Below are 14409 nucleotides of genomic sequence, written 5' to 3' on the forward strand. Positions count from 1 at the left end.
CGGTTCTTCTAGTGCCCAGACTCACTTTCCAGCACTGATCTAATCCTCCTCCATGCTGTTTCCCAAGAATGAGTCCATGCCAGCAAAGCTTGCCAGCCACAGTGGTGGGTGAGCTTTTGCAACCATCAGGAGATATTATTATTATTGTTTTAATGTGCCACTGGGCCCTGTTTTAAAAGCAGCCTAAATCATTTCTTACCCAGCATACATAAAAATGCCTCAGGATTTATATATAAATACCATTTTAGTTGGTATCATAAGTAAACTTCTGGCTGTGTTACATTCATTAACACTCAAAACCACTGCTCTTAGGGATGAGCATGAATCTATAATCTTGTATGCATCTTTTCACAAACCTTTCCTGGTTTGTCTTGCATCCAATCTAAGATGACACTCTTTTAAAGCTGGTGGTCCAATTAGCTGCGTTTGATTAAAAAAAATACTGTGTATATGTAACGGTGGTCATCTGCTCAGTCCACTCATGGACTTGAACCAGCGACCACAAATCTTCACCCATCGATAGTTAACTCTAGCAGCGCTATAAGCCATGAGTTGGAAGCCCTCTGGCCTCATATATAAAGCTATATAAAGGGGGCCTATGAGAGGTGTGCACCTCTCCAATATGAGGCCATTTGATGTTCACGTTACTGTGACTGGATGCGAGACCGCAACATACCTGTAGACAGAGAGAGATAAAGTGTTGTAGATACTGAGCAGTCTGCAGTGATCCTGGGACCCATGTATTGAAGCACTTATATCTTTTAAAGTAAAATTGATTGGACAGCACTTTTGAAGATTTTAAATGACATCAGGTGGAAATTAGAAAATAAAAAAACTAAGTGTTGGTCCTGCTGGATCTAAGCGCTGCTTTGACACAGTAGACCAGGGGTGGGCAAACTTTTTGGCTCAGGGGCCACATTGGCTTGTGAAATTTGACGGCCGAGCCGGGGGAGCACATGATGCATTTCAAAGCATATCATATCTGTTGGAGCTAAGAGTAGGCTTCTAAAATACATAATACATCGAATTTCAACAATATTATCTCATCAAAGAAACATACAAATGGTTTTAAAGGGTCAACGCTTACTTTGTCTTTTAGTGGGAGGGGTGTTGTTGATCAGTGGTCCCCAACCACCGGGCCGCGGCCCGGTACCGGCCCGGGGATCGATTGGTACCGGGCCACACAAGAATTACATTTTTTTTTTTTAAATATAAAATTATTATTATTATTTTTAATTTTTTATTAAATCAACATAAAAAACACGATACACTTACAATTAGTGCACCAACCCAAAAAACCTCCCTCGCCCATTCACACTCATTCGCACAAAAGGGTTGTTTCTTTCTGTTATTAATATTTCTGGTTCCTACATTATATGTCAATATAGCTCAATACAGTCTGCAGGGATACAGTCCGTAAGCACACGTGATTGTATTTTTTTATAAAAAAAAAAATAAAAAAATAAAAAATCAGACCAGAGGGAGAAACTTTTACCAAAATTACAAGATTTTAAACCAACACAGTCCACAAAAAATCTGAGCGTGATTTTTGACTCCGAGCTGACTTTTATCCCACATATTAAAAATATTACAAAAATAGTTTTTTATCATCTTAAGAACATAGCTAGAGTCTACCCGCTTCTCTCTCAGGCCAACACGGAAGTGCTAATGCATGCTTTTATTTCCTGTTGTCTAGACTATTGTAATGCCCTGCTCCCTGGTCTTCCCAAAAAGAATATCAGAAGTCTAAAATTATTTCAAAACATAGCTGCACGCGTCCTGATGAGGATCAGAGGGCGGAAGCACATTACACCAGTTTTAAAGTTGCTGCATTCGGTCCGTTTCAGGGTTGATTTTAAAGTTATATTATTAGTTTTTAAATGTCCCAATGGCCTTGCGTCATCTTATCTAACTGACCTGCTTTTACCGTATCAACCCTCGAGGATCCTGAGGTCCTCTGGCACTGGCCTTTAGGCTTTACCGCATACCAGAACAAAGACCCATGGTGAGGCAGGATTTAGCCACTGTGGCCACCACCTGTGGAACAGCTTACCAGAGAGCTTCAGGACTGCAGAGAGCGTTGAACATTTTTAAAAAAGGCGAAAGACACCTTTTTAATCAGGCTTTTCACTAATAATCTGTTTTTTTATTATTTTATTGTTTTATTTATATTAACATTTTTACATTTGTTTTTTTGTATGTTTTGTGCTGTGTATATACATGCATACATATGTATATATATTTATATATGTGTATATATATATATATATATATATATATATATATATATATATATATATATATATATATATACACATATACACATATATATATATACACATATATATATATACACATATATATATATATATATATACACATATATATATATATATATATGTGTATATGTGTATATATATATGTGTATATATATATATATATATATGTGTGTGTGTGTGTGTGTGTGTGTGTGTGTGTGTGTGTGTGTGTGTGTGTGTGTGTGTGTGTGTGTGTGTGTGTGTGTGTGTGTGTGTATATATGTGTATATATATATATGTGTGTGTATATATGTGTATATATATATATGTGTGTGTATATATGTGTATATATATATATGTGTGTGTATATATATATGTGTATATGTGTATATATATATATGTGTATATGTGTATATATATATATGTGTATATGTGTATATATACGTATGTATGTGTGTATGTATATAGTATATCACGTTATAAGATATATCTACATGTACAACGTTAATTTTAGTTGTCCAGTGTGGATGCATCAAAGGTGCCGTTTTACCTCGAATCCTCAGTGCCATGCCATGTTTAGTTTTTGCCCTGTTATTGTGAATAGTGGTGTGTGTGTGTGTGTGTGTGTGTGTGTGTGTGTGTGTGTGTGTTTTCTTCTCTTCTCTTCTTCTATTATTGTTTGTCTTGTTTTGTACATCACTTTGTGATTGATTTGATAAAACATTTCTCAACTGCATGTCCCAAATGTTTGAAAAAACCCACTTCCTCTAGTAAATGAAAGAATAATTTCATTCATAAATAATGACTTTTTGGGAAAGTAATGAGCAACTGTCATTTTTAAAAAGTAATCATCCAAAGACTGGTGCTCATTAATATATAATGATTGTAGGGATGTAATGACATCAAAATCTCACAGTATTAAGGCCACAGTACTTATTGGTACTTATTGTGGCATTATCACAAAACAAAGTGGCAGGAATGTTTAGGATGTACACACCTACTGTGATTCAACACAAACATAATTCTCAAATGTTGGAATCATATTTATTACTACAAACATGAATTTTCAAGTGCAAAGGATTGTGCGCGGAAACATCCACTGCTTCGAGCAGATATTTAAAAAACAAAAAACTTACAGTTGACTGTCTTTAAAGTGACAATGTAAACATCCAGTGTAACAAGTGTACAACAATAATGTTCAATGGTTGTTCATGAATTTTTGACTATGCATGATGTACTGGCATTAGTCCCAGCAGACACGTAGTGGTGAGGCAAGCTCAAAGCCCATCAATAGTTGAACAGCTTCATCAATATTACATGCTGGCTTAAGGCCAAAGATGGAAATAAGGTGTTTGCCAGTGTATAATTTCCCATCTGACCAACACGAGTCTATATTTTGCTGATAACATATGATTGATAATTGGATTGGTTTTACATTAGGCACTAGTCCAGTACACGCTGAAGCATTCAGCCTCTCCAACCAAAAAGCATTCAAACTGATGAGGGGCATGATGAATAGATTCTTCACATGTTTCATCATGAGGAATTTGGTTTATCATGAGGCATTGGAGCGAGCTAATATTCTTATCAACAAGGTTATGTTGTGTAATTATTACCTCTTTAAGGAATTTAAGCATTTGGATGTTATCACTTCGCAGCATTCAACAAAAAATCCAGTAAGTGTGCTGCCTAAATGAAAGGACAAGGAAATGGAGTGTAGAAAAACAAAACAATGGTTTATAAGGGAATAACAATACGGCATCCTCACGGTTTTTGTGTATTTCGGTGTTAAGGTCGCGGTTCTTTTTCTTCAATACATTAAGGGTACAAAACACAAACCATAAGACCAGGGGTCAGCAACCTTTTTGAAAGCAAGAGCTACTTCTTGGGTACTGATTAATGCGAAGGGCTACCAGTTTGATACACACTTAAATAAATTGCCAGAAATAGCCAATTTTCTCAATTTACCTTTAACTCTGTTATTATTAATAATTAATGATATTTACACTCAATTGAACGGTTTAAAAGAGGAGAAAACACGAAAAAAAATGACAATTAAATTTTGAAACATAGTTTATCTTCAATTTCGACTCTTTAAAATTCAAAATTCAACCGAAAAAAAGGAGAGAAAAACTAGCTAATTTGAATCTTTTTGAAAAAATTTAAAAAAATTATTTATGGAAAGTCATTAGTAATTTCTCCTGATTAAGATTAATTTTAGAATTTTGATGACATGTTTTAAATAGGTTAAAATCCAATCTACACTTTGTTAGAATATGTAACAAATTGGACCGAGCTATATTTCTAACAAAGACAAATCATTATTTCTTCTAGATTTTCCAGAACAAAAATTTTAAAAGAAATTCAAAAGACTTTGAAATAAGATTTAAATTTGATTCTACAGATTTTCTAGATTTGCCAGAATAATTATTTTGAATTTTAATCATAATACGTTTCAAGAAATATTTCACAAATATTCTTCTTCAAAAAAACAGAAGCTAAAATGAAGAATTAAATTAAAATGTATTGATTATTCTTTACAATAAAAACAATAAATTTACTTGAACATTGGTTTAAATTTTCAGGAAAGAAGAGGAAGGAATTTAAAAGGTAAAAAGGCATATGTGTTTAAAAATCCTAAAATCATTTTTAAGGTTGTATTTTTTCTCTAAAATTGTCTTTCTGAAAGTTATAAGAAGCAAAGTAAAAAAATGTATGAATTTATTTAAACAAGTGAAGACCAAGTCTTTAAAATATTTTCTTGGATTTTCAAATTCTATTTGAGTTTTGTCTCTCTTAGAATTAAAAATGTCGGGCAAAGCGAGACCAGCTTGCCAGTAAATAAATAAAATTAAAAAAATAGAGGCAGCTCACTGGTAAGTGCTGCTATTTGAGCTATTTTTAGAACAGGCCAGCGGGCTACTCATCTGGTCCTTACGGGCTACCTGGTGCCCGCGGGCACCGCGTTGGTGACCCCTGATAAGACTATAAAGCCAATCCATACTTTTCTTGAATAGAAAATAGAATTTACTGTACTATATCATAATTTACAACATTTATTTTTAGGAAAGTGAAATAAAGCAGGTACGTACAACATTAAGACTTTGAATAGTGTGAAAATGCCATTATTGGCTTTATTTTAACAAAAAATCTTAGTGCACATTAAACATATGTTTATTATTGTAATGTTGTCCTAAAATAAAATAGTGAACATACTAGACAACTTGTCTTTTAGTAGTAAGTAAGCAAACAAAGGCTCCTAAATAGTCTGCTGATGTATGCAGTAACATATTGTGTCATTACCCATTCTATTATTTGGTCAAAATTATGAGGGAAAAGCTGTAAAAATTGATTACGGTACTTGCTCATTTACTGTTAATATCTGCTTATTTTCTCTTTTAACATGTTTTATCTACACTTCTGTTAAAATGTAATAATCACTTATTCTTCTGTTGTTTGATACTTTACATTAGTTTTGGTATCGATCTAATACCAAGTAGTTACAGGATCATACATTGGTCATATTCAAAGTCCTCAAGTGTCCAGGGACGTATTTTCTGAGTTTATAAACATAATATACATTTTTTTTAAAAACTAAAAAAGATTTTGTGATGCTAAAAAAATATGAATGTAATCATAGTATCGACTAGATACGCTCCTGTACTTGGTATCATTACAGTGGATGTCAGGTGTAGATCCACCCATGGCATTTGTTTACATTGTGACGCCTGTGAGCTATTGTATCCTCCTACGGTGTGTAGTGAAGCATTAATCCACTAATCCTCACCATGGAGGCAAGGATTAGTGATTTAGAAGCAGCTTAAACACTGCCGATTGCGGATGGACATTAGCCGCTAACTCTAACTTAACCATGTCTTAAAGCACCTCTTCCTGAGGGAGTTTCAGCGTTATAACTTCACCTTTATCTTTAGTTTTTAGGCCAAAATGCATCCATTCTCCCTTTTCGGTCTACACACACTGTGTCTGCTTGTAAGTACTCTGTGATTGTGCGCTGCCAAACATGCTCCTCTGCTTGTAAAACCAGCAATGTCATGATGTGAAGACGACCCGCCGTCATGCCTGTAAAAAAAATAATATGGCAAACCGGTACTTTTCAAACAGAGTATAGTACCGTTTTTGATTCATTAATACCACGATACTATACTAGTTACGGTATACCGTACAACTCTACTGCCTAGTATCACATACTGAATGTGAGGGCGTTTTGATATTTTTAAAAGGCAAAAAAAAAAGTATTGAACTTTGGTTTAAACAAGTTGTTTAATAGTTAGAAAAAAGTACAATTAGGGCCTGGTGTACCTAGAGCCAAATAACAAATCCTTATAACATTGTGTGTACTATTGTGTTGTTGCGTGTGATCTATTAAGACTGCATGTGCAATTCATTACTGGTGCAAAATTGGTGCAGACCACCATGTTTAAAAAGGATTTTTCACACAATTAAAACAAAGCCTCACAAAGGCCCGTGGCGGATGTTGATTTCTGCCCAGTGCTCTGAATGTCAGAGTTAAGGAATACAATGAAGCGCAGTTAAATGGCGGGAGTAATCTTACAAAAACGGGCACTTAGAATTATCCATAATGTGGGGTTTAAGGAGCACACAAATAGCTTATTTTTAAGGTCAAAACTGTTAAAATTTCCTGATTTAGTAGAATATTTGTCATGTTTAAAGCAAAAAGTTATGTATTGCCTGCAAATATTAAAAGTGTATTCATAGACAGAGATGTGGGGTATAACCTAAGAGGAAGGGCAAACTACAAACTAACACTTTAGCTCAAGGAAAAGTGTTTGTGTCTCAGTCTGTGGGGTGAAAATATGGAACAGCCTGAGTGATGAACTCAAACACTGTTCAAACATTGAGCATTTGAAGAAATTATATTTTGGTTCAGAATAGTGAGGTGTAGGCTTGTTTTGAATGTGAGTATGAATGACTAATATGACTTACTTATGATGATATATTGAGGTAATTGTAAGCACATTGTTCCGGGCAAATTGAGTTACGTGGATCCAGATGAATGTGATCAAATGTGGTTCAGAGGAAACTGGATATTAGTTGAAGTTAACTATGTAAAAAAAAGGGCGGGATCCAAAAAGTTTATACTTCTTCCCATTACCCTTTTGAGATATGTTTATTTAAATTTTCTTTTCTTTTTTTGTGAAATAATAATATTGCCATTGAGCACAAGACTGTTTTCTGGAGACATGTATGTATATTATGTACTACATGTAGATATATGTATATTATGTACTACATATATGTATAATATGTACCGTACTTTTCGGACTATACGGCGCACTTAAAATCCTTTCATTTTCTCAAAACTCGACAGTGCGCCTTATCACCCGGTGTGCCTAATGTACGGAATATTTTTGGTTGTGCTTACCGATCTTGAAGCTATTTTATTTGGTACATGGTGAAATGATAAGTTTGACCAGTAGATGGCAGCCACACATAAGAGATATGTGTAGGCTGCAATATGATGGTAGTCACACATAAGAGATATCAAGTTAACAACACCAAAATGTTATATGTTCCATTGAAAATATAGAACATTACACACAGCATTCAAAAATCTATCAAAATGTTTTAGTATGACTTTGGAAAGCTATGAAGCCGCACCGCTTGATGGATTGTACTGTGCTTCAACGTAGGAGTATTATTATGGTGTGTGTATAAGATCAGACATTATCTGGCGTTTTTGTTTCGCTATATTATGCGAAATAAACTTTTCTTACCTTCTGGTACCTGCTGATCTGTATTTGAGATCTGCATAAGTCCTGAAAATTTGTAGTCCGTAACGACGGCGTAGTCGATAAGCTTCTTCTTTTTCTCTATCTTCTTGTTATGGGACGCTCTTCTTCCGCAGTTGCCATTTCTAATATAAAGTAGTGTAAAGTTTTTACTTATATCTGTCAGTAAACTCGCCATGAAAGCACTAAAATATATCGGTGTAGTGAGTTTTCATTATTCACCCAAGGAACTTTAGTTATTAGAGAGTTCTAATCGAATGTTTTTTTCACATGACTCATTTCCGGCGTTGTTGTTGCACTGGTGAGCCACGGATGAGGAGATGCTGCTTAGGAGCGCCCTAAGTGGTAAGGAGCGCCCTAAGTGGCTGATCCGTTGGCGGTCCCGTCTTGTCTCCCCGTAACGTATGTCTGCTCTTAGCGGGATTGTGCCGAAAATGTAATTTCAGTTCTTATCAGAGGTGTGGACTCGAGTCACATGACTTGGACTCGAGTCAGACTCGAGTCATGAATTTGATGACTTTAGACTCGACTTGACAAAATGTAAAGAGACTTGCAACTCGACTTAGACTTTAACATCAATGACTTGTGACTTCACTTGGACTTGAGCCTTTTGACTTGACATGACTTGCTACTTTCCCCAAAACCTAAAGCTTAAAAAGTTATTTGGGAGCGCTCCGTAGCTTTCATTTTGTACGTGTGTGTCTATCAGCGTGTGTGCTCTCAGTACAACAGCCAATCAAATTAGATCTACATTGTTTTCATCACACAGCATTCAGCCAATCAAATTGCAGGACAACCAATGAACAAGAGTTGTCAAACAACACGCCAGTGAGAAAGATTTATACCAAAGTTGGTTTCGTTCGGGTATAAAAACTACGACTTGGTCAACAAAAAACGAATTGCCGTATGCAAATCACGCAGTTGGAATATTACAGACGGAGACGCAACAACTTCCAACTTCGTTCGACATTTGAAGTTGCACAAAGAAGGGTAAGTTTTGAATGTAAGCTAACGTTTATTGGCTAAGTAACATGACTTTTATTTGCTGTGTAGTTAAATCAGTGAGGCTGTAAACTCACTGCTAACGTCATAACCATAGACATCTTATAAGTAGACGCAGCATCGAGCGCTACTGCCTACTGGCGCAGACGAGACGCGGGGCCGCCATCTTGGGAGTGGTGATCCGCTCCACTCAGTGCAATTCATTTGGCAGGAGCAATGAACTGTCAGCGCATTTAATTCATTTTACCTCACTGAATACCAGTCATTTTCACGCGCTTTTTTGTCATACGTGTAGCTATGATAACGGACACATGTTTTATTATTCATAGTTTGCTTAACAGTAATATAATATTCTTATATGCTATAAGTGACCAGACATCCGAGATCAAAACTGGGAATATAAGCCCAGAGAAGGGGGAAAAAAACGGTCAGCTATTTTTAAGTTGAAGAAACAATATGATTACGTTATATATACATGCGTATATCCTACATAAACAATGTATGAATACATTAGATATCTATATATCTTATAGACTGTATCTCTGTTGCTGCAGCAGCAGAGAGTTTATTCTGTCTTGACACTTTGTATTGATATTTTGTATTACATTCTTCCCTTAAATGATCATGTTTACAGTGTTTGTTTTATATGTATTTTTTATTTATGTCGCTTTGGATAAAAGCGTCTGCCAAATACTTAAACATATATAAACACCTGAAAGTCTTTATATCAGCTAAAACCACCAATCTGTTTCACTGGATTCAGAATAAAATCAAATGCTGTCTTACCCAACAATGTTAGTATTTGAATATTGTTACTTGAAGACTTATTCCTGGTTACAATTATACTGATAAGAAAGTATTGTCTTATATTTTGCCTAAAATGAGAATGCATCATAATCAGTGGCGGCTGGTGAATTTTGTTTTAGGTGGGGCTGAAAGTTTGTAAACCAAACCCCTGTAGGGGCGTCATCCTCCCCCAGAAGATTTATTTGTGATTTTCACATACAAATATTAAAGATCTTTGCTCCTTCTCAACTCTGTGGTAATGTTATTTTCATAAAATACAACCAATAGTACATTAATGTTAAATCTTACTTGTGAAAAGTAATCCCCCGATTCGTATTTTCAACAGTCCGCTCATTTGAGCAGGAAAACGCTGAACACCAGCCCGGCATCTTTGTTTTCTACCTGTCAACTGTCAGTTTAGGCTGCTCGCCGGCTCCTCATCACCACTTCAAGATGCAAATTGCTCGCGTGACAGCAACCAATACCGCATCTACTTATAAGATGTCTATGGTTATAACGTCATTGCAAACACGGCAATATGTTGCGTCCACTGCAGTTTGCTACCTTATTCATACTTTTTGTCAAGTGATTTTTTTAAGCAGGGTTGCATGAGGTACCTATACATAACGTTCCGTTAATCAATGTATCACACACAGTAACATAACGTTAGACGGCGGTCAGCAGCACCGCATATTTTAGCCACCTACAAAAAGACAAACATAGTCAAATAAAGGTCAGTTAAAATGTATACTATATTAAGAATATGTGTAGATATTGCATAGGGCCCTGACATCTAAAAAGTACAACTCTGTTCATTCTTATGTTCATGTATTTGTTATGTTTTTCATGTGTACGCACACATACATACACATACAGTATGAGATGAGATCAATGAGATAAGGTAAGAACAGAATAGAAACTGCTGTGGAACTAGTTACAATGCAATATGCCATGGAAATACAATGTTAACACTTTTGTACAAATAAGTACAGTTGCACTTGTTTTTGCAAATGTGTTTATTCTGTAAAGGAATGAGTTAAATGTTTAAAATTGTTTAAACTATTAAAATGACTGGTTAATAGTGCTATTATGAATTGCTATGTCAGTACTTTTTTTCCCCTGCTATTTCAAATGCACTTGTTTTAATAAATAAATACAGCGGTTTAAAAGCATACACAATCTGTGTAAAAATATTAGTCTGTGGTTAAAAGGACTTGAAAGGACTCGAAACTCAAAATGCAGGACTTGTGACTTGACTTGAGACTTTCCAGTCTTGACTTTGGACTTGACTCGGGACTTGCCTGTCTTGACTCGGGACTTGACTCGAGACTTGAGGGCAAAGACTTGAGACTTACTTGTGACTTGCAAAGCAATGACTTGGTCCCACCTCTGGTTCTTATGTGTCTTGTACATGTTAAGAATGGACAAAAAAAATAAAGCTGCTCGCTCTCTTCGTTATGGATTGAAGTAAAGTCTGAATGTCATTAAAACAGTTAGCTCCATCTTTTGACACTTCTTCCACTCCCGTTCTTGCACGCTACACCGCTACTACAAAGACGGGGAGAACGCTGTCGAAGGTGAGCCACGTAAATAAGACCGCCCACAAAACGGCGCATCCTGAAGCGACTGTCAGAAAGCGACTTGAAGATGGTCTGTAAAACATCTATGCAACATTTTGACCAAAGAACCACCATTACATGTTATGTAGACCACAAGGAAGTCTTAACATTAAAAAAAAAGAATAATAATATGACCCTTTTAATACGCCCTATAATCCGGTGCGTATGAAAATAGACCTGACTAGGCCCGCTCATCGGCAGTGCGCCCTATGATCCGGAAAATACGGTACTACATGTATGATACGGAACTGACTATGACATACTCAATAAACAACAACTATCAAAGGCAGCATGGAAAGTTATTACATATGGGTATGGCGGTATTGTTTCAAATAAATATCTCTCTCTAAAATATACAGGTGTAACGTAATACTGATATACCGCCCAGCCCTCCAACATATGCACACGTGTGTGTGTGTGTGTGTGTGTGTGTGTGTGTGTGTGTGTGTGTGTGTGTGTGTGTGTGTGTGTGTGTGTGTGTGTGTGTGTGTGTGTGTGTGTGTGTGTGTGTGCGCGCGTGTGCATGTGTGTGTGTGTGTGTGTGTGTGTGTATAAGTGTGCTAACGTGTTCTGTGTGCACACAGAACATGCCAATGTGTTGAATAAGTGTGTTGGCAATCACTGACTCCGATTCCTTCATCCTTATCCATCTCGGCCAGGTTAGCAGTAATAAAAAAAATGAAGTATGGACAAGAATGTTAAAAGCAACCATCAAATGTCGTGCGTGCGTGCGTGCGTGCGTGTGTGTATGTGAGAATGAATAGCACCCCCACAGCGTTTTGGATTTGATTGATTGATTGAATTCCAAGTGTGAGATGGGTGTTAAGCATAGGCATGTTTCTAAATAATTTAGGTCTTGTATGTGTATTGATCTGTTAGCGCTGCTCTCCACAGGCATCACCACTACCCCCATGACCGCCTTTTCATTTTTTTTTTTTCCTCGATGGTAAGTAACCTTGTGCTCCGAGCTTTGCTGCCCTTATGCCTGCACATCAAACGGAGCAGCTTCTCTGTTACGAGGGAGAGGAAAGTGCAAAGGGGAGCTCTCTTTTTTTTGCCGTGATTCCTCAAATGGGAAATAGACCGATATAGAGAGGGTAAGAAAAAAAAAAAGGTAAAAGAAAAATCCTTTGTGTGTGCGGCGAACACACGATGTGTGTGTCTGTGGAGAGTAATGGAGTGTGTGTAACCTTGATGATGCAGGTCAATGAAAAAGTGCAGATGAGTGTATGGAGGCTGAGGAAGCCATGGCTGTCAGCGCATTCAATCCAGTCCTTCACTCCATTAAATACAGCGTACCATGGCCTTGGATCGATGCAAGTCAGGTAAACACTGCCGATGTGTCTCAGTACACTAAGTTGCAATTTGCTGAATAGATCATTTGTGCGAGACAGAAGCAAAAATGGCACAAAAAGGCAAACAGGTGTGTATGCACAGTACACACATTGTCCCTGCTTCTTTCAATGACAATTTCCCTTGCATTCAGTGGATATGGTGGTGTTATAGGTTGGATCATACGTAAAATAAAACGTCTTAGCTACCTTGTCTGCCATATCTGACCAACATTTGGAGAAATCTCCCAAAAGTAGCTCGAGAGCTCAATCACAGAAGGAGACAATGGTAAAAGTTAAAGTTAAAAAGTCCCAATGATTATCACACACACACTGGGTGTGGTGAAATTATCCTCTGCTTTTGACCCGTCCCCATGTTCACCCCCTGGGAGGTGAGGGGATCAGTGAGCGGCAGTAGAGGCCGTGCTCGGGAATCATTTGGTGATTTTTAGGTTGCTCATACAATCTCAATCGGAAATGTAGTTTTAAAAGACGACTAAAACTGGTGTGTGACCAGCTAACTTTGATCTGAAAAGATTTCCTATTGAGATCAAGTATATCTGGAATACTGCGATGAGGTGGCGACTTGTCCAGGGTGTACGCCGCCTTCCGCCCGAATGCAGCTGAGATAGGCTCCAGCGTGGCGAAGTTGGTAGAGTGGCCATGCCAGCAATCGGAGGGTTGCTGGTTACTGGGGTTCAATCCCCACCTTCTACCATCCTAGTCACGTCCGTTGTGTCCTTGGGCAAGACACTTCACCCTTGCTCCTGATGGGTGGCGGTTAGCGCCTTGCATGGCAGCTCCCTCCATCAGTGTGTGAATGTGTGTGTGAATGTGGAAATAGTGTCAAAGCGCTTTGAGTACCTTGAAGGTAGAAAAGCGCTATACAAGTATAAGTGAAGTGAAGTGAATTATATTTATATAGCGATTTTTCTCTAGTGACTCAAAGTGCTTTACATAGTGAAACCCAATATCTAAGTTACATTTAAACCAGTGTGGGTGGCACTGAGAGCAGGTGGGTAAAGTGTCTTGCCCAAGGACACAACGGCAGGGACTAGGATGGCGGAAGCGGGGATCGAACCTGGAACCCTCGAGTTGCTGGCACGGCCACTCTACCAACCGAGCTATATAACCCATTTATCATTTATTTATCATAGCACCCCCCACGACCCCGAAAGGGACAAGCGGTAAATAATGGATGGATGGATATCTGGAATAATCAACTCCAAGTAATCAGAATCCAAACTACTGTAGACCAAAATGAAATATTTATTAACTGCACAGGCAACATATTAACATCATTGTACAAGTTGGAGTAGAAGTTGATTAATATAAACATTTAACTCAATGACCCTCCTATATAACACCACTCATGAGGTGGTTTGTTAAACATTGTTGGTGCACCTCGGGGATCTCTTTTAAACATTAACGGTCACACATGTATGACGTGAAGTCAACCTGTTTCCACAGAGAATGTGGGAAACAACTTTGATATTCTTCACATTTGTATAAATCAATCAATCAATCAATCAATGTTTATTTATATAGCCCTACATCACAAAAGTCTCAAAGGGCTGCACAAGCCACAACGACATCCTCGGCACAGAGCCCTCACAAGGGACGTCGATGTGAAAGACTATGA

General features: G+C 37.3%; 1 protein-coding gene and 1 long non-coding RNA gene across 8 annotated transcripts in view; one reads left to right on the forward strand and one right to left on the reverse strand.

The window, feature by feature from the left end:
• LOC133641699 (uncharacterized) overlaps nt 1-14409 on the reverse strand; it is a 526583-nt gene that overhangs the window by 168157 nt on the left and 344017 nt on the right. The window lies entirely within an intron of this gene.
• The window catches only part of reln (reelin), a 391417-nt gene that overhangs the window by 90644 nt on the left and 286364 nt on the right, over nt 1-14409 (forward strand). Inside the window, exon 1 of one of the 7 annotated variants that reach the window (XM_062035616.1) lies at nt 12642-12761. The exons of the other annotated variants lie outside the window; for them this stretch is intronic. Coding sequence (XP_061891600.1) covers nt 12737-12761 — 25 coding nt within the window. The 5' untranslated portion in view covers nt 12642-12736. Of the gene's footprint in view, nt 1-12641; nt 12762-14409 lie in introns of those variants that run through there. 7 annotated transcript variants of the gene reach the window in all.

Source organism: Entelurus aequoreus, linkage group LG24, assembly GCF_033978785.1.
Source record: "Entelurus aequoreus isolate RoL-2023_Sb linkage group LG24, RoL_Eaeq_v1.1, whole genome shotgun sequence".
NCBI lineage: Eukaryota > Metazoa > Chordata > Actinopteri > Syngnathiformes > Syngnathidae > Entelurus > Entelurus aequoreus.